This window comes from Xiphophorus maculatus, chromosome 18 (genome assembly GCF_002775205.1).
Source record: "Xiphophorus maculatus strain JP 163 A chromosome 18, X_maculatus-5.0-male, whole genome shotgun sequence".
In the NCBI taxonomy this organism is placed as follows: Eukaryota; Metazoa; Chordata; class Actinopteri; order Cyprinodontiformes; family Poeciliidae; genus Xiphophorus; species Xiphophorus maculatus.
In genome coordinates, this window is record NC_036460.1 from 6,707,323 (window position 1) to 6,726,556 (window position 19,234).

Here is a 19,234-nt window from a genome sequence, read left to right on the forward strand (position 1 = left end):
ACTCCGTCAGCTGTTAAATGGCACCTTTAAAGTTGGTGTCTTTTATTTGTTAAACACATCATTAACGTATGATTGAAACGTATTATATTAAAATTCACTGGTAAGAATTGGGCGGATTTGTTTTTTATCTTTTCAATACCAGGATACTTGTGTTAAATGACGTTTTGTCTTTGTTTAAGTGTATTTCCGACACTTTTTAGTGTACGTAAAGGCAGCACGTGGTTGTTAAGGAGCTGCGTCCCCCGGTTGCTATCATGGAGGGAGTATACACAGAGCGCAAGCGGAAACTCACAGCTATCTCTACCAAATGACTTTTTTCGTGTGGTTTTTTAATGAACCTCTGAGATTCGGTTGTGGATAATGGGAGAACATATCGCTAGTTGGATTTGAAAATTGTAATCTCGCCGTGAAAACGGATGAGTGAATTAAAATTTAACGGCGTGACGTAGTGAAAAAAGGCAGCGACTCACTTTTGCTCAGAACTGTACCTGAAGCTGTCCGTACGGACATCAAAAACCAAGATTCTGGGAGGATGCAGAATCTACAAGCAAAATTCTCCTATCTACTGTATCCTCAAATTACTGATTTCATTAATCTTGTAAATACTGGGAACTCTGCATTCCCAGTAAAGAGTTCACATGACGTGTTGAGGTGAAGCTTGCAATTAGTGTAAAGGTTATGTGAACAGTCTGTTTAATTCATGAGATTATTCATTATGTTCTCTACTCACAAGTATATGAAATGCAGTTTACAAAGTTACATAGTAAAATATTAACAGCAATATGTTTGGTTTATTTTGCGTGTCATAGAGAAAACAGGTGTTTATTTTTCAAAGACATATTTTCACCATGTTATTCACATTTATAAATGTCATTGTTCCAAATTAAGTATTTTTATTTAATTTTAATATTGTAAGCTAAATAACTAGACTCAGACTAAACTTTTAGGTGGACACTAAACATTTATCTTGTGAATAAAATATTTATCTTGGAACTATGACATTTATAAATGTCTGAATAACATGGTGAAAATATGACTTTGAAAAATCAACACCCATTTTTTTCTTTCTCTTTGACAGGCTAAATAAAGCTACCTGTTAATCTTTTACTTTGTAACTTTACAAACAACAACCCATACAGGATGACACCCATGTTGTCACGCCTTTCTCCTTAGCGCATGGTACTTCTCTAGAAATTCCAAGCTTGGATATACCGGAAATCTCGAAAATGAGCGGCAACATTTGATCCAGCAGCAGAAGTTGTGCAAAACCCGAGCTCGGAAATGTTTGCAGGAGACCAATCAACGGAGAAAGTCAGTTCCCCTCTTTGTTTTTCATTTCTTTTTTTTCTTGTCCTTTGTTGACAAGATGTTTGCAGGTTGCAACCCAAACCTTTCCGGAGAGACTCAGATTACAGCACCAAGCTCAGCCTCTCACCCTGGAAGATGTCACTGTTGCACTACATAACCTATCAGTCATTAGTACAAGATCTGGATGGTGTTGACTGACTAACTAGAGTTAGATCTTTCACCTTTCTGAGGACTGAAGCTGGAAAGGTCTTTCTATATGAGTCTAAGTCCTTTAAACACACTAATAGGTGTCCTTATCAGCAAAAACTAAATGTGTGAGGTTCTGTTTTTGAACCAATAAGCAATGCTCAAAATCTAAAATCTCAAAAATATTTCATTATTTTTGAAATATTTCAACAATTTTTTTTCCAGTAAATAAACTGATATCTTTTGTGTTTACATTCAATTAATATTCTGTTGTTGTTTATTATTTTTGGCTTCCTAAGCCAGTCCTTATTATTTATTAATGATTATCATGAAACATATCTGAAGGAACAGAGTCAGGTTTCTGTTTCTAAAATGTGTCTAAAATGTCAATTCCCTCACCTGGATTCTCTGCTGCTGCTCAGGGCTCTAGAGGAGAAGAGGAAGCAATGGGACATTCAGGAGGAGCTCCTGAGAGACAACATCCTGCAACAACGCAGGCAGCAGGTAGAGGAGGCAACCCAGCGCTTCCAGAGAGCCCATCTGCCTCCTTCACAGAGATACAGGCCAAGTCGGTGTCGTGTTTCACACACATGTAAATTTTGAGATAACAATTTATTGACAAACTTTACACAATGTATTTTCTTTTATATAGTTATCAAAAGAAAAAACAGAAATGTGGAGGAGGCACTTGGTCGAATCCAAGTGCATTGGTATACCCAGACCTCCTCAGTGGTGTCACCCCCTGACACTCCCAGGTAAAAAGACTGACTGTAAATTTCTCATACTTTATACACATAATAAAACGATGTTGGTAAGAGTTTGTCCCACAATCGGTGGGTTGACACAATACCGTATGTAGGATGTTACTTTTTTTAAACACATTTTTGCGTGTTTATTGCCTTTTTACCAGCTAAAAGGGTAATATTCAAGTTTTTTTCTGGTTTTTTTTTTCTACTTGGAAAAAGTGGCCCTCCATCTACAAAGCCTCCCACAGTTTCTAAATCCTCTCCCCGCCAAATGCTCACTGCTGAGGAGGCCTACAATAAACTGCTTCAGGAGCACCGCATCAGGAAGGATCTGGAAATTCACAGTTTTGAGGTATTTATGTCAGCTTAGGTGTGGGAGCTCTTACAGAGCTGTGTTACTTTATCTCCTGGGGTCAATTTCTGTGCTATGTTTATTTATATGCTGTGGTTCAGTTTTATAAGTTTGGATCTTGTTTCCGAGCTCTTGAATTCGCTTATTCTGCGTGTCAGCACAGATTACATTAAAGCCAGGCTGTTTTAGGTTGATGAAGAAAGTGAAGGGGGAGGGAGACAAAAATGCTTCTCTCTAAAATGCATCAATTCTGTAATGTTTAATCAAATAGATTTTCTTTCAGGTTGCAATCATCAAAATTGCTTAAATAGTCATATTTGTCAGTTTTAACCTGTAAATACAGTTTCAGTCTATTTATTAGTTTGCCGTGTGAATTTCCACAATAGTTTAATTCTCAACAATTTTAACTATTTTGAATAATGTTTTAAGTTGAGACTGCATTAATTTCAATTAATTAATTACATTCATATTAATGCATTATTAGTGTGTACTCTGATATGCCCATTGACCTGGCACCCAAATGTCATCCTCAAACAAAAAGTCTTGCTTATTAAGTCGATATACTGATTAAAATGTGATTAGTTAACTATAGACCCTGCAACTAACTAGATTAAAAATTTTGATTGAGTCCCACCACTTGTCTTAATATAATAAAAACTATTTTCTTTGAGGTCATGGAATCATATTTATTTTTAATTAAAATACATCTTGTTCAATTTAAATTAGTTAAAAAACATACTGGGAATTCAAATGTTCCATTTAGTATTAATAGTGTACTCATGCAGCACCGCCAGGGGGAGCTTTAGTACAGCTTTGTATGATTCACACTCTTGGATGCCAACAACCTTCTACTAATTATGACTAAATTTTCCCTGAAAATGTCTTAATTTTACTTTGTCTTATATTTTCTGGCAGCAAAATTCTGCAAGATTTTATTTATATATATTTTTTACATTTTCTACAAATAAAAAGTGGAAAGGTGTTATGTGCTTTGGCATAACCTCAGGATTCCCAATGTCATTGAGGAAGAGGTACAACACAAGATAAAACAGAAATACAAAGAACAAACAATCATGGACACACACAATTGAACTGGAGTGTATTTTGGGGGGGGTTGGAGTAAAAGGATCTTAAAGTATAATTCAAATGTGTAATATAGTGTTTTATATAACCACTAGGGAGCAGCACTCTGACCTTGGCTCAGTGTATTTTGTAGTATAAGTCGTTTATATAACTTTTTTTGCTCTGTTTGTGAAGCACAATTAGCATTTAAGAAACCTGGATCAAGAGTGTCTTGATACAATGTTTATTAATAGATTTTTTTATTTTTCAATTATTCTGTTCTTCACTTTTATCTGCTTTTCTTGTTCACAGACTTGAAAATATATTTCTAGAGTAATTTTCTTTTAAATATTTTACTTTCTTTCACTGAATCAAAATATCACTGAATACTTTTCACCACAGATAGACTGAGTATATGTAGGTCTAAATCCAATTTACTTCATATGATTAGAACATTTTTGTAACATTTTGAACTGTTATTTCTTTTTTACTCACTACTTCCTTTTTGCCTCTGTGTTGCAGACAAGCCAGCTGTCTGATACCAGTATTTCTGAAAGCCTTTTAAGCAAGGACAGCTTGGAGAATGAAAAGTCAGACCAAAGCACATTTAGTCCACGGAGTCCGTATTCATCATTTTTTCTCGACTTTGAGAAACCAAAGAAGCGGCATGATTTAACCCCAACATCAGCCCGGACTTCAGTCTCGGCAAAGATGCTTCGGGATCAAAATCCAGCCCTTCTTGGAAAATTTGACAAACACAAACAAGAAAGTCAGGCAGATTCTATGTGGTCTCCTAATAATATGGATGTTTTTCAAACTTCCCCAAGGGTCACATCTGAAAAACAAACACCTGACTCATTAGCTGTTTCTATTATTCCTTATGAAGACTCAAAGCACTTGGAGGCAAAATCCTTGATAAACAGTCAAACCCACAACATTTTGGACACAAATGAAGTTGATGCTGATGATATTAACGTGGAAGATTTATATGCCACAGAAGACGATTTGTTACACTGTAGATCTCAAATTATTAATGATGACAGTCAGTTGACTTATCCATCAGCTAAAAACATTCCTTTCCCTTCTGAAAATGGCATTTTATTGGAGACGCCGATGAAAGGAAGTGTTGCCAATAATTACTTAAATGATGAAGTCCTTTTGCATACAGTAAAAGAAAACCTCCAGCGTTTATCTGAGAAAGTAGCCTCTATTTCCATAAATAACCTCAACAAAGTCTCAAACCTAATGTACCAAACAGAGAAACCCATAAATGCAGCATCAACGTCATCTACATGTTTATCTAATGATCAATCAGAGACAGAGAAGTGTGACCATCTAAAAGAAGAAGATAAAGAAACACCCGATCCAATGATCTCCACTTATTCACTATGCAACACCAGATTACTTAAAGGAATCCTCAAAAAAAAGTCCAAGTATTCTTCAGAAGATTTGTGTTTGTATGACTCAGGGCATTTAATTTTGTCAAAACAAGTAGCGTTAGCAATAAGAGACAGTATGGAATTGACCAGAGCAAAAACAAAAGATGTGATGGTCAATAGCAGCACGACAAAAAAGCTTCGCTGGTTTGATGAAGTCCATCCAGAAAAGGAGTCCAAAGAGCATGACACAGCAAACCAGGAGAAACCCATGTTCCACCTAACAAACATCTCCAAGCACCATCATCCAAGTCTCACTAGAGAGAATGAGTCTTCAAAGCCTGGACCCAGAATGGCCCCAGCAGCCTCTGTTGGTTATCGTTTTACAAAAGAAGCATGGGCAGATGTTGGGGTTCAAGTTAACATGGCCCAGGAGCGAGCAGACAAGGTCAAGGCGTTGTGTACCAGCACCAGAACCAGTAGGTCAAAGGTCCCTCGGAGAGATTGTAATGCCAGACTCGGTAGGGGTCCTGTTTCCTCACGGGTAAGAAAGGGCACCATCATACGACCTCAATCTGCCATCGAGGTGGTTCAGATTGGCAAAACCCAGGGGAAGATCATGGTGCCCCGCCCACCTCCTCGGACAGAGCCGACGGAAGAAAATAACGCTAAACAAGCCCCCGTCACAGAGGAGGCTCCGTACAGGAACAACTCAGTGGAGACGTACCCCTGCCCTATCTGCCTGTATTTAGACTGCAATGTGAATGGCGCATCCAGTTCAGGACCTCAAGAGATTCACAACAACATCAATGAAAGAGGGACGATGAATGAGAAAGGCCTCTGTTTACACATCACACCCACAGATGAAGAGATCGCACAGCTCTGGGATGGAGTCCGCAGTGCCTTAAACACAAAGGATGGTAATGTATGTTTTATTATGTGGTCATGTCATGTTGCAGCTACAAACGTCAATGTGCTTTTTAATGGATTATTCTGATAGACTATTCCAAGGTAGTACACGTGAAAGGAAATTGATAACTGGGTCCTGCATTCAGTCTTTCTGAGTCTATACTTTGTAGAACCATCCTTCACTGCTATTACAGATGTGTCCTTTGGAGTCTGCCTTTGCCAGCTTAGTATGACAGAGTACTAGGTTCATACTAAGAAAACATTTAAAAAAATTTAAAAATTATCTTTTTAATTTTTGCTTTAAGGATCTCTACAGTTTTATCCCTGAGCTATCCGGTGTAAAAGTGCTATAAAATATCCAAGGAGGACCAAAACAATTTCTAAGAGGCAATGTATCTACTGTTCAATCAAGTTTTTATCAGACCTGTTTCTTTCTAAACAGTAGATTTAAATTTCACATGAATATACACACAAATAGCCTGAGAAAATATAAACTGGTCTTCTATTTCTTCGCAGTATCATAGCATATGTTTGTAGATATTCAGCTACTCTTGTAGATACATCTATTTAAAAGACTTACAAAGATTGTTTAAGTCATGAAGAATCACGTAAAATATGTTTACTTTAAAACAGAACTCTTCTGAATGTATACAGTATGAACCTCCATCTATTTAACTTTCATGTGTATGTAACTCAACTTTGCCGTGGGCATTGATAGACCTTCGTATTATCAAAGATGCTGGCTTCTGTTTTTTAACAACAAGCATAGTTTAATAAATATTTGATATATAGAACAAAACACAGTTTATGATTTGTTTCCTACAAGAAGGAAGTCAAAAGGTTCACTTGCCACTTGTCACGGTGGTATGTGCAACATTCTTAGACAACTCTGATGTATTATAGCCAGCAATTCTTTCATTTATTTATTGAGTGGATTGTTGATGCTGAATTTATTAACTGTGTTACATATAATGACTGAAAGTTATTTAATCTGCCTTTATGTCTGTTAAATAAAGCTAAGTAGACGTATGTAGCGCACCTGAGTAAATCAATGTGTTCCTGAACAATAGCTGCAATACTTTGTCCTTTCAGTGTTGCTAAAATAAGTTAAATATCTTCTTTTAGCCAAACCTGTCCTTCAAAAGCATGCCCGGGAGAGCAGGCAAGTCTACAGGAAACCCTTTGCTGAGCACAGCAGACAACCTCCTGTCGCAGGAAGCAGGAGATTTCTTCAGACCTATCAGGTGAATCTTTCCACAGGTCTGCAGTTGCCCTGTGGGGAGGGAAAGTGAGCATAATTATTAAAGATCAGACAGTTGGTAGATTTAAACTTGCTTTGCTGTCTCTAATGCCACACATTGTCTAAGTGAAGTTGATTAACAGACACTTCTTGTTAGTCAAGACATTCCTGTTGATCTTGAGTTGTACTAAAAAAATAAGCAAAGACACATACCTGCTGGTTTTACCTCTGTTGATCCCTAGAATCTAAAAGTCACAATGTAAAGCTTATCTGGAACATGATGATGTAACACAAAGTTGTTTTGGTTTTTTGTAGCCTACAAAGCAGAACACTGAGCTAATCAGACCAGGTCCAAGGAATTGGAATACAATTTCTCGAAATGGAGGTACAACTTTCTGTATTTTAAGGGTTTTTTAAAGGATATTTATACTTAATTTAGAAGTTTTAACCATCTCATCCAATGATCATAATGTGTGAGGATCATATTCCCTACTCCAACGTCTCTCTGACCAGCTTTCTAACCATATGGTCAGACAGAGGTTTAAAGAGTAGCAGGAAAAGCAAATGATGTGGATTAGCAGAGCTTGTCACAAAATATTGTGTCATCCAGGATATGATACTGAGTAATATATAGAGCTAGATTTGGTAGTTTTGAACATTTTTTTTTTCAGTTTAGTCTTTTTGTTTTTTCTTTTGAACAAACCTTTTGGGCCCAATATAGCTCCATAGATATCATTTTTCTGCCTGGAAGAAAATTGTATGAGTTACAACAACATTTACTTCCCTCCAGGATCAATAATATATTTTAAAATTTTATTTAATATTCCAGGCTCTTAGCTGGGGTGGGTATAATGTCTTTGCTGTGGCACAATACTCTTTCCTACTGTGAATGATGAGCTGAACAGTTCAAATATCTCCTCAACTTTCTCCCAGACCTGCTTGTTATGTTCTCTGGTCTTTACGGTGCTGTTTGTTTACTAATGTTCACTAAGAAACCCCCGAGGCCTTCACCAAACAGCTGCATTTATACTGAGATTAAATTACACACAGGCACACTAAGTAATTAGGACACTTCTGAAAGCAATTGGTTGCAGTGGAACAACAAACTAAATTCATGTGCACCAACACATTTTTCAGGTGTTTACTTGTTAAATATTGTAGAAACCATGCATCCTGTTCCCTCAGCTTCACAATTTGTTGAATCAACTTTGTTTATCAAATAAAATCCCATCAAAAATACATTCAGGCTTGCTGGTTTTAATGTTAGAAAATGTGAATGAGCTATGAATACATTTGCAAAGTGCTGTAGGTAGAAACCTATGATTCAATAAAACTGTTGTGCATTGGTTTGCAGGTTTTGAGCGTGCGGCCCAGCTTCCTGTAGCTGAAGTGTATCCTAATGGCTTTTTAAAGCAGAATCGGCCTGTGGCCCAAATACAGATGCCGGAAAGAGTCCAGGAGGGGATCAACAGTCTTTCTTTAGAAGAGAATAAAATCATGCTCTCTCTGGACAGGCTCAACCACCAGCTGCACTGTGAGCAATATGGAGGCTATTTGCATGAGACTTTGAGTACAATTTGACATTGGCATGTACATCTCATGATACCCTTTGCTATTACATGTGTAGGTTTGAAGACACATCGGCAAAGCAAAACTGACAACAATGGTCATACAACTGTTGGAACGCCCCTTGTAAGTACATTTAAAAGTTTTTATTTGCCTCAACACCAAAATTGAGTTTGTTGGAAGTGTTTATGTCTTACTTTGTTGCTCTGTTTACAGACCAAAGAGTCAAATAATCACAAGCATCAAGCATCGTCTGCGAACCTGCTTCATTACCAGAAGAAAACTTAGCATGTTTTATTCTTCAGCCTCACCATTGTTTGCACAAAACCTCTTATTACCAAAAATGTATTTTACCAAAGGTGCTTAGTGGAGTTTCTCAAAAAAAGAAATGTTGAAGCAACATTAACTTAATGTGACCAAATCTGAACCCTGAATTTAGTTTTGGGTAAAACAGCACTGTCAAAAAAGCCTTGTTTTTTGTTATTCTACAATCAGGGAGTGAAAGTTGATGCCTATATGGATTCATTTCTAAAATCCAAATACCATATGCACCCATACCTTCCAAATGTAAGGTATTACTTTCTAAAAAAATACATACAACTTACTGCATTTCTATGTATTTCCCAAAGCTCTTGTGTTTAAAAGTATAATTTGTAGTCAACGCACAGTTAGCTGACTGGGTTAAGTCTGCTTGGCACTATCCTTAACTACTTATAGGGCGGTTAATAAATCGACTGTGCCCTGGTAAGTATGTTTAAATAAAGCGTTGCAGTGATGAAGTTGTGTTTGCCTTTGTTTTATGGCTCCAGAATAGATGATTGTGTTTTCTGGGCCTACTCGCTCAGCAAGAAGAGCCTCCTTATTTTTTCAAAGTGCACTGAACTCTATTTTTAAGTCTCGTCCTATTTATTAATACCTTTAATTTAAAACGACATCAAAAGATGACACACTGTATTTATTTCATTTCACGTGTGGGGCATTTCTTTGCTTTTAATTACAAGCTTTTCTGCCCTCCTCGCTCAACAATGGGTGCACCAGGGGGGAAGAAGCTGCAGGGATTGTTCATGTGTGGTAGCTGCCCCTCCTTCAGTGGCATGTCTGGTTTTGCCCCTTACTGAGCCAGCTAGGACTTGCTCCAAGAAGTGTTAAAAAGTTCTTTTCAACATGGGTGCAACTTTTTCTTCTTCTTTGGTTTAACTGCAGGTTATTTGAGTGATCCGAGAAGAAGCTATAAATAACAACATGACAGCAGTCTCTCGCTGCCATATAAGGTCATTCATATTCCCCCTTTCTTTAATCGTAAACCAGAACTGAGAACAGTTATAAAAACACTTTAAATCACAAGTTGTGTTAAAAAAAATCTGTATCAAATCGACTGTTTTTTAATCAGAGAATGACACTGATGTAACTTAATTATGAAGAATAAAGTTGTTGATTAGATAGGTATTGAAATTTAGCACTTTCCTAATAGTGGAAATATTCAACTAAATTTTTAAATTTGAATTGCTGTTAATCTTTACTTGAAATGTTTTAAGTGCAATACAATACAGCCACATCATTTCTGCTATTTTTACTGGGTAGTTTAAGTGTAAATGAAGACATATATAGCTAATCTGTTCAAACGACTGAAATAAATAGCATTTACTGAAAGTTCCATCTGTTCTGTGACAGATCTGACCTGAATTTGGTTGGGCTGTTTCCTTTAATGTGAATCTTAGCCAGTCTAACAGTTAGAAACTTAACAAGGAATAATAGATTTTTATAGGTGCAGGTACAAGCCTGTGCAGTGGTTTGTTGTGAGGCCTACTCTTTGAATAATGCAATTTTAGTCAGATCTGGCCTTTCCTTTCAATGTTATTCATAAATTTGTGTTGATCTGTCACATCAAATCAGTACAAAAAGGCATATTGTGAACAAACTGAAGTGGCTTATATGCTTTTGGAAGGCATCGTACGTCACTGTTTGTTTTTAATATGTCATAAATAAGAGCATGCTGCAAATTGACCCAATTATGCTACGGTCTAGTTCAGGTGTTTTTATCTAAAACAGCCAGAAGGAGGCGCCCGAATTCATATCTACTGATGTAACTTTCTTCTGACTCCACCAGACAAAAGTATTTGTATGTTCCGGACAAAAATGGTGAAATATCCCAGATAAATTATGATTCTAATAAATACAGCCAATCACAAAAACCTTTCCACTGATGTCATGCAACACTGATAATCACAGAGAGGTGGGGTCTGGGGGAGGGGGAGATGTTGACCACAAGTGGGCAAACTCTTCTAAGTGGGTGGTCTCTTTAGAGACACACTGACTGTTCACGACTATCTCTTAATGTGTCTGAGAGCGGTACAATGGCATGAAAATGACCACTTTCAACCATACCATGGGGAATTTATAGACTGGTCAGAACTGGGCACAAAATGTTTAGTTAGGAAGTACTACTGTACAGTCATTACTGTACGAACCTTCAAGGTAATTTTGGAACGATATGAGTTATATAATCATATAAGATCTACTAATAACCATGCTGCTATTCAATATGTTTTAGAGTTCAACTTTAATTAAAAATACTGAAGTAAAACATTTATGTATTAGTCCTTAGAGACAGTGATTGGGTAAATTAAGAATTTAAATCTGAGATTTGCATCAGTTCACAGATATGTTAATGTAGCTAAAAATATACAAGCAACTCTGAGGCTCTTTGCATTTGTTAGGAGCTTTACTGTGTCTGTTGATATTTAATAGGGCTTCATAATCATTTATTCAGTGGATGTATGGGAAAAGATGAAACGGAGCCTCAACATTCAAAGAGGGAGGATCTTGACAGAGTGATTTCTCAATGGAAGAGAGGCCTCATTAGCATAACAATTGTGGGAACTGAAAAGATCTACTTTCCATGAACACTGTAAAAAAAATAATAAAAGGGATTGAGAGTGAGAGAGGGAGAATAAATAGTTCTATTACCCACTGATGAGTGACGATGCCTTGCATTTATTGTTAAAGTTCTTGGGAAAATGTGTCATCAACCTCATTAGACGGACACATGAGTGTGTGTGTGTGTGTGTGTGTGTGTGTGCACTGAGCTGTGTAAAAAGGTGCTCTACAAGTAAAGCTTTATTGACTGACTTTAATCATGATCGAGATCTTTAATCACTGATAACATTAATCTGATGCTAGTCAGTATACATTAAATAATCAAGGTAAGATAGTATTACCAAGCAACAAAATTATTTCATATGCTAGACTGAATATTTGTACTTTGATCGTCAGATTCAATGAAGATTATTAGCAGACTTCATAAATACACCATCAAGACCCAATTCAAAACGTAATAAAAATATACCTGAAACCTAATATAATAATTAAAACTAGCAGAATATATGTAAAAGCAGTCAGGACAAAATAGAAACAAGATGTCCAAGATACAGACTGTAACCAGTGCTCCCAGGGCTGGATTAAAGGAGAGGTGGGCCCCTGGGAGGGAGGTAGTTTTGGTGCCCCACCCACACAGGTTTATTTGAGGTGTGCAAATCACAATTGAGCAATAGTCATTTAAAGATATTTAGATATTATTTACATGAAAATAAGTTTACCAAAATGCCAACAGACTTTAAAACAAAATTATTTCTCCTGAAAAAACAAGCAAGCAAACAAACAAAAAGATTATATTACAATACTTCACTTTGCATGGACTTTTAATTTTTCTTTGGAAGTTTGTGGAACTATACATCTAAATAAATATTGTCACTGCCGGTACTTTACCCTGTTTTAAAATACATACAGTATAAACTGCAAACTGAAAGTACACATTTTTTTTTTTTTTGCTTAGTATTTTGTAGATATGCTATTTATTTGTGTACACGTTTCAATTTTCTTTTCTACCAAAATGTACACACTACTTTGTGGGGTTTTTTTTTGTTGTTGTTTGTTCGATAACAAACAACATTATGGAATAAAACAATTATTAAGATATTAGGATATTATTTGAATAAGTAAACAAACAATTAGATACTGCAACAAGGACCCTAACTTGTCAGGTTTCTTGTAGTCAAACTGTACCTTTAAAGCGTCCTATCCCATTAGGAAGTCGGCTCCGCCTCTGACGCCCCATGGGCCATAAAGTTTGATCCTGCCCAAAGTTTAGGCTCAACAGGATGAAACTCCCCCCCCCCCTCCCGAACCAGTGAGGAGCGGTGATTTGCTCAACATTACTATGATTTTTACTGAAAGATAACCGAAGATTGTTCGAATTTAACCGTGTGAAGAACCGCGGGGTCCTGTCAGCCAAAGGTTCATATTGTGTGTGTGTGTTTTTGTTTTTTTTTCCCCCAGTGTTTTGCGGTTTGCCTCTGCGGTTTTTACTTTTAACTTCCATGAGCAGGGGCGACAACGAGATTCCAGAGTGGAGTAGATATGCGCTTTGTTACATTAACGAGAATGCCAGCAGGAAACGACGGAGAAACGCTGCTTTTTACTGCCGATTCTGACAGCTAACACACTTTGTAACAAAGTGGCAAACTTTTTGTGTGTGTGCGTGAAGTAAACTTTTAGAATGACGCTGGATGTGCTTTACTGAGACGCGTCGAGATTTTCCAGATTTCCTGCTGCGTGTCAAAAGTTGTGGGATTGGCTCAAGTTTCTCTTTACTGGGTTTCTGCTCTGTAACGTTTTTGGGACACTTGGAAAAAAGTTGCTTCGACAGTTGCTTTTTTTTTTTTTTTTTTAAATTTTGTGGGGGAACATGGATCCGAACCAGCACAACCCTCCAGCCGGACACCAGATCGTCCACGTACGGGGCGACTCGCAGACTGACCTGGAGCTACTTTTTAACAGCGTGATGAACCCGAAAACCTCCAACGTGCCCCCTTCGGTGCCTATGAGGATGAGGAAGCTGCCGGACTCCTTCTTCAAACCCCCAGAGCCCAAGTCCCACTCCAGACAAGTAAGCCCGCCCTGTTTCTGCTGTGGCTCTGCTTAGAAATCCCGATTAAAACTGGGGCCTTCCCGGGGGCCTTCATGATGTGACTCATCCACTTAATTTCATTTAACTTACTTATTTTCACACTTGGTTGTCATTTTCAGGCATGCATAATTTTTTAAATCTAAATGTCCATGTGTAACAAAACGAAAACATATTGGTACATCTTCCAAATGGCGCATTTAACAGAACATATGTACGTTTTTGAAGACACAGGTCTAGTTAAAGTAGGACTATGTTGTTTTCCTTTTAAAAATAAATGAATTCTAAGAGATTAAGTGAACTTGGACGTCTGTTTGTGGAAGATCAATAATATTTATACTTTTTTTGCGGATTTTTTCTTCTTCTCTGATTCCATCCCATCTCTTCCCCCATCCCCCGCCGAACTCCCTCCTTGAAGCTCAAGTTTTCTAATTAGTGCGCATGCGTAACAGTCCCTGACTTGATTCTCTAGGTCAGTAGTTCTGAAACTTCAAAACAAATTCCAGCCGAGTAAATACGAAGTTTTCTAAGTTGCAGAATCGTACTGACAGACATAGAAGTGGAATAGACTTCACCAGTCTGTTGTGGTATTTTATAAAAGCAAACTAAAGTAGAAACAGTCTTACTCATTGGGACTGCATGTGCTACTGTTGTAGCAAACTGATTTTAGCCAGACGTTGCCGTTTTTATGTTTCATTTTAAGGGGGAAAAACTTGCGCATAAGTCCTCAGTCTCAGCCACAACCTTGCACAGATGATCAATGAGCATGGATGGATATTGATCTCTGTGTTGTCTCAGGACCACACCAGTGGCACCCTCTGCACAATTTTGAGAATTGTAGAGTCTTGGATGCTTGTCCGCATGTATAAAAATAGATGTTTCTCTTTGTTTATATCATTCTGAGAAAGAAGCAAAAAATTTTCATAGCACTTTATTGTTTCACTTATAAGATGGCAAATATTAACTAGAAAATATTTGAGTAGAAATACTACATTCAGTAGCTAACACATTCTTAACTTTTAAAACACTCTTGATTGGATATTTTAGACCATCACTGGACTTTTACATTAACTAGTAACCAATTATGAATATGACTTTAGTCATCTGGTTTGTCCTTCTAAGTTAAAAGAAACAACACATAAGAACTGGTTTGTGATTAAGGAATACAATCTATTCTAACAAGGTGGCCTGTAAATCTTTATGCTGACAACCACAGCTAAGGTGTGCCATTCATTAGTAACAACTGCCTCCGGCTTCAGATGCTCCACTTGCTAGCAAGTTGCTGCTGTTGCTAAACTAGCTGGAGCATAAATTTTTACCAAAATGGTTCAAAACTCTGTTTGAAGATGGTGTCATGTTGATGTGAGGGGTTATAGCTCCAATAGATAATTTTTTTAGCCAAACGTCTATTGACACAAAATGTTATTAAGACTGTATAATTTCTGTTCTTATTTGACACCTAATTCAACGAATGATTCAACCAACACCTTCAGCTGCATTCCAATCAAAAACATTTCGGTAAGGATCAAACCAAGGCTGTAAATCAGGGGAGCCCGAAGTCGGTCCTCGAGGGCCGGCATCCTGCATGTTTTAGTTCTCTCCCTGGTTTAACCCACCTGGATCAAATGATGGCTTGTTAGAAGGCCTAAGAAAAACACTGACATGCTGAAAAGGTTGCTGGTACTACCAGGGAGAGAACTAAAATGTGCAGGATGCCAGCCCTGGAGAACCGACTTTGGGCACCCCTGCTGTAAATGTTAGAACTCAACCGTTATTGATCATTGCATTCCCACATAATAACCTTCCTGATTTTTAATGCCGTCTAAAATCTTGTTTTATAGTGTTGTGTACATGTAAACAAAACGTTCTGAAGCAAATTTTAAGCTAAAAGACAGACTCGTTGAACAGTTGTCGACTTTCCTTACCTCTCCGCAGGCCAGCACCGATGCTGGAAGTGGCGGGGTGCTCACCCCCCACCACGTCCGAGCACACTCTTCCCCGGCCTCCCTGCAGCTAGGAGCTGTTTCTGGTGGCTCCCTCTCTGGAATGGCCTCCGCGGGCGCCTCTCCTCAGCATCTCCGTCAAGCTTCTTATGAGATTCCTGACGACGTGCCCCTGCCAGCAGGGTGGGAGATGGCCAAGACAAACTCAGGACAGAGATACTTTCTTAAGTAAGTGTGACTGCAGCTAGTTTCTTTTCTGTTTTTTTTTTTTTTTTTTAATGCAGTCTTCAAAGACAAAACAAAAGAAAAACTTAGGGCGTTGGCAACTTCAGAGAAGGAATTGAAAATTTTGTAGCTCGATTTGAACATTCTCATTGAAAACTCTGTAGTTTTAAAGTGGAATAAGACCAGAGTAAATTTTAGAAAAGGAGGTTCAGTTTCCCCCTTTTTTTGACACTGACAAATGTTTTATCTTAGCTGGGGTTCCTATACCATAATGCTTCACCAGCATATTAAGCAAAATGTACATAAAGGTATCATTTGTTTCGAAATATATATTTCATGTGACACAACCTTAAGCTGTAGTCTTAAACTCCATATGGTCCTGTTAACAATTTATTTAATTTAAATCAGTTTTCTTGCACTGTTTCAGCTGCTTCTGCATTGGGCCCAAAAGCTGTTTCTTATTATCAAAGCACAGAGAGCAGTGATAGCCAATGTATTCTTTATTTAACTGGAGACTTTAATGTAAAGGGTGAATGGTACATATTAAGAATCCAAATTTGTTAGATGAACAAAATGGTATACATGGATTTTAATGTGTTTTTGCAACAAATATTTTGAAATTGTGTAAAATTTGCTGTACAAAACATAACCTGTTGTCCAGATAGAGGTTTTTCACAAGCAGTCATTTAAATAATGCAGTGATCAGATCAGGACATCCTAACATAATTGTTCGGCAATAATTTGATGATGTTATGCCACGTCGGTAAGTTTTATATTCCATCCAGATCAGGGAGGTACACAAACTTTGATTCACAGGAAAAGATAAGATCTTAGTAGTTTTTGTTTGTTTGTAGAATATTTCAGAGCAGGTTTCACTCATTTACATATTATGGTTTGTCTAATTTGTGAGTGGTTCTAATTAGAAAAATAAAAAGCGTTGAACATTCTCTTTTTTTGTTTTCATTAAGGCTGGGACTTTAATACATAAGTGCACAAATTTTGATCAATTATTACATAGATTTTAACAGTGAAAATTAATCGCATTTCTGTTTTGAGCCGGAACCTTTGTATTCACCTTTCTGGTACAGCTGTAATACTGGTGCATAAGCCACATCTGCAAACGGAGATGGAGGACAAAACCATTCAAGTCCCACCACTTGTTTTCACTGATGAAGATTTCCTAAATCTTGAACAGTTTGTTGTGAAAATCTTTTTTTTTTTTTTTTGGTCAAGATTTTAACACTCTGAAGTATTATAGATTTTGAACTAAAGATGATTATATAGTTCTGGTTCATTCAATGGGATAAAAAAAAGCCCTGTAATTAGCTCAATGACGAGCTCTGAAGCTGATGCTAACTTTTCTATCTGTAGCAGCTAACAGTTAGCTAGCTTCGGTATTTTCTAAACGTTTAGAAGAAAATTTGATTACTTTGTTTTTCTCGGAAAACAAACACAAAGTTGAGGCTCAACATAATACCTCAGTAGCTTTTTAAAGTTAGAAACTTGTCATGACAACCTGGCATTTAAATTCCTCAAATTTGTTACAGGTGTAAACATTTTTACCTCTCAGTAAAGGTCTCCTTCTCGTACTGCAGTTCTCCTCCATGCATTGTGCTGACAATAACATTCAAATTATCTACAGTGCACAATAGTGGCCAGTGTGCTCAAACAGAGACAATTGCAAAAGTTAGATTGTAGGTTATTAAATTTGGTGGCGTCTGCATACGAGAGAAGCCTTCAGGGATCTCTGCTGTATGTGGAGTTCCTTTTCTTGGTCTCAGGTTTCAGTAGAAACAATGGACCACTGTAGTTGCCCCAGACAGCAAAAGTACAGACAGTCTCGCTATGCTCGTCTCCTAACCCGCAGATCTTCTCCACATGCAAAGTAAACTGGTAGGTAGCTAGCAAGTTTGCAAGAACCTTTTATTTTGCCACAAAGCTGAAATGGAGTGGGACGTTTTTTCTCTCTCTCTTTAGCACGCTCCATATTTATAAGTTGTTTGAATGATTTGCTGTGTGTACAGATCATTTGAATTATTCATAAAGAAATGATGTAACGTCAACAATTTATGTTAATGTAAACCAGCCTTTGTGAAATGTTCCAGACCTTTGTGTAAGCGCTGGAGCTCATGTTTAGAGATGATTTGAGCTCGGTAGATATCATTCCTGCCCCTTTTAAAGGCAAAATGTTCCGGGTTCTTAGAAATGTCATCCAGCAACACAGGAGTCTGGTGGGGGGGAGAGAAAAACACGATGGCTTCAAATTTAGTCAGATCAGGAAAAATCGTTCATTCCCAGATGTTTTAAGGTCATACATCTGGCGAGCATCTGGTATTTTTTTATGCCGTTCTTCTAAAACTGTAAAATCACAAAAACGGGAGAAAGAACAAAGCAAGAGTAGCTGAAAGGAGGCATCACCCTTAAACACATAATACATGCAGTTTACCAATATTTGATTCACTAATTAGGCTTTGCACATGTTTTACAGAAATGTATATATCTTTGCTGCATAAAATTTTGGTGCACCAGTATGTAAAGTATAGATAATTCACTAAGTTGACCTAATCATTCAGATATGCCTTGAGTATTGGTCTGCTCTTTACAAATGTGGTGACGGAGAGTCACTGTCATTAGAAGTGGTTGCTCTGGTCTGGTGAGATCGACACTCAACTTTTTGGCCTACCACCAAAATGACATACGTGGTGGAAAATTACACAACGTCCTCCTTAGTGCACAATTCGAAACTGTGACATATGGTGGTGGCAGCATCATGCTGTAGGAATCTGCACCGGTATAGGAAAACTGGTCAGAGCTGAAGATGAATGGAGCTATAATACAGAGGGTATTAAAAGGGGTTGTGATACAGTAACAGAACCAAAAGCTGATTCTGATTTATTTGGTCCCGTAATGCTTGGTTGAAGATTGGCCGTAGAAGTCAGGGTGCCTGGAGGTTTGCGACGCATCCACCAGGCCCCTGACGGGGAAATGCTGCATAGGCTGACTCGCAGGAAGTGGGGCGTGCTGGGCAACAACTCTAAATATGGAGATTGCGAAATTGTAGAAAGACTTGAAAATTGATGTTCACAAATATTCTCCATTCAAACAGACCTAGCTTGAGCAATTTCCCATCTTTTTCATAAAAACCAGAAAAATTATTTGAGAAAATGTGTAAGGGTTGTGGATATTTTCATACCATCTCTAGACGGTAGTCCGTCCTATGCAATTCATATAAAACATTGGACCAGTTGGATTACTTTACTGTGATGCCCACAGTTGATTCAGATTTCAGTGAAGGTGTGGTAAAGTTCAGACTGTGTACTTTGAGATGATGGAAAAAGTGAACTAGGACACAAAATGG

At 37.6% G+C, this 19,234-nt stretch overlaps 2 protein-coding genes across 3 annotated transcripts in view; both read left to right on the top strand.

The window, feature by feature from the left end:
* Positions 1-163: 163 nt before the first annotated feature.
* cep126 (centrosomal protein 126) lies at positions 164-9,454 on the top strand. The gene is made up of 11 exons (XM_023351010.1): positions 164-567; positions 1,192-1,311; positions 1,917-2,062; positions 2,147-2,249; positions 2,460-2,592; positions 4,177-5,950; positions 7,065-7,183; positions 7,495-7,564; positions 8,534-8,713; positions 8,807-8,871; positions 8,962-9,454. Exons 1-11 carry the CDS (start codon positions 533-535, stop codon positions 9,031-9,033), a joined length of 2,817 nt encoding a protein of 938 aa, XP_023206778.1. The 5' UTR covers positions 164-532; the 3' UTR covers positions 9,034-9,454.
* A 3,467-nt stretch (positions 9,455-12,921) lies between these two features.
* Positions 12,922-19,234, top strand: part of yap1 (Yes associated protein 1) — a 33,686-nt gene continuing 27,373 nt past the window's right edge. The window contains exons 1-2 of one of the 2 annotated variants that reach the window (XM_023351447.1): positions 12,922-13,690; positions 15,644-15,879. In XM_023351447.1, the coding sequence (XP_023207215.1) occupies positions 13,490-13,690; positions 15,644-15,879 (437 nt within the window). In that variant the 5' untranslated portion in view covers positions 12,922-13,489. The remainder of the gene's footprint in view (positions 13,691-15,643; positions 15,880-19,234) is intronic. The other variant, XM_005796837.2, reaches the window with a different exon arrangement.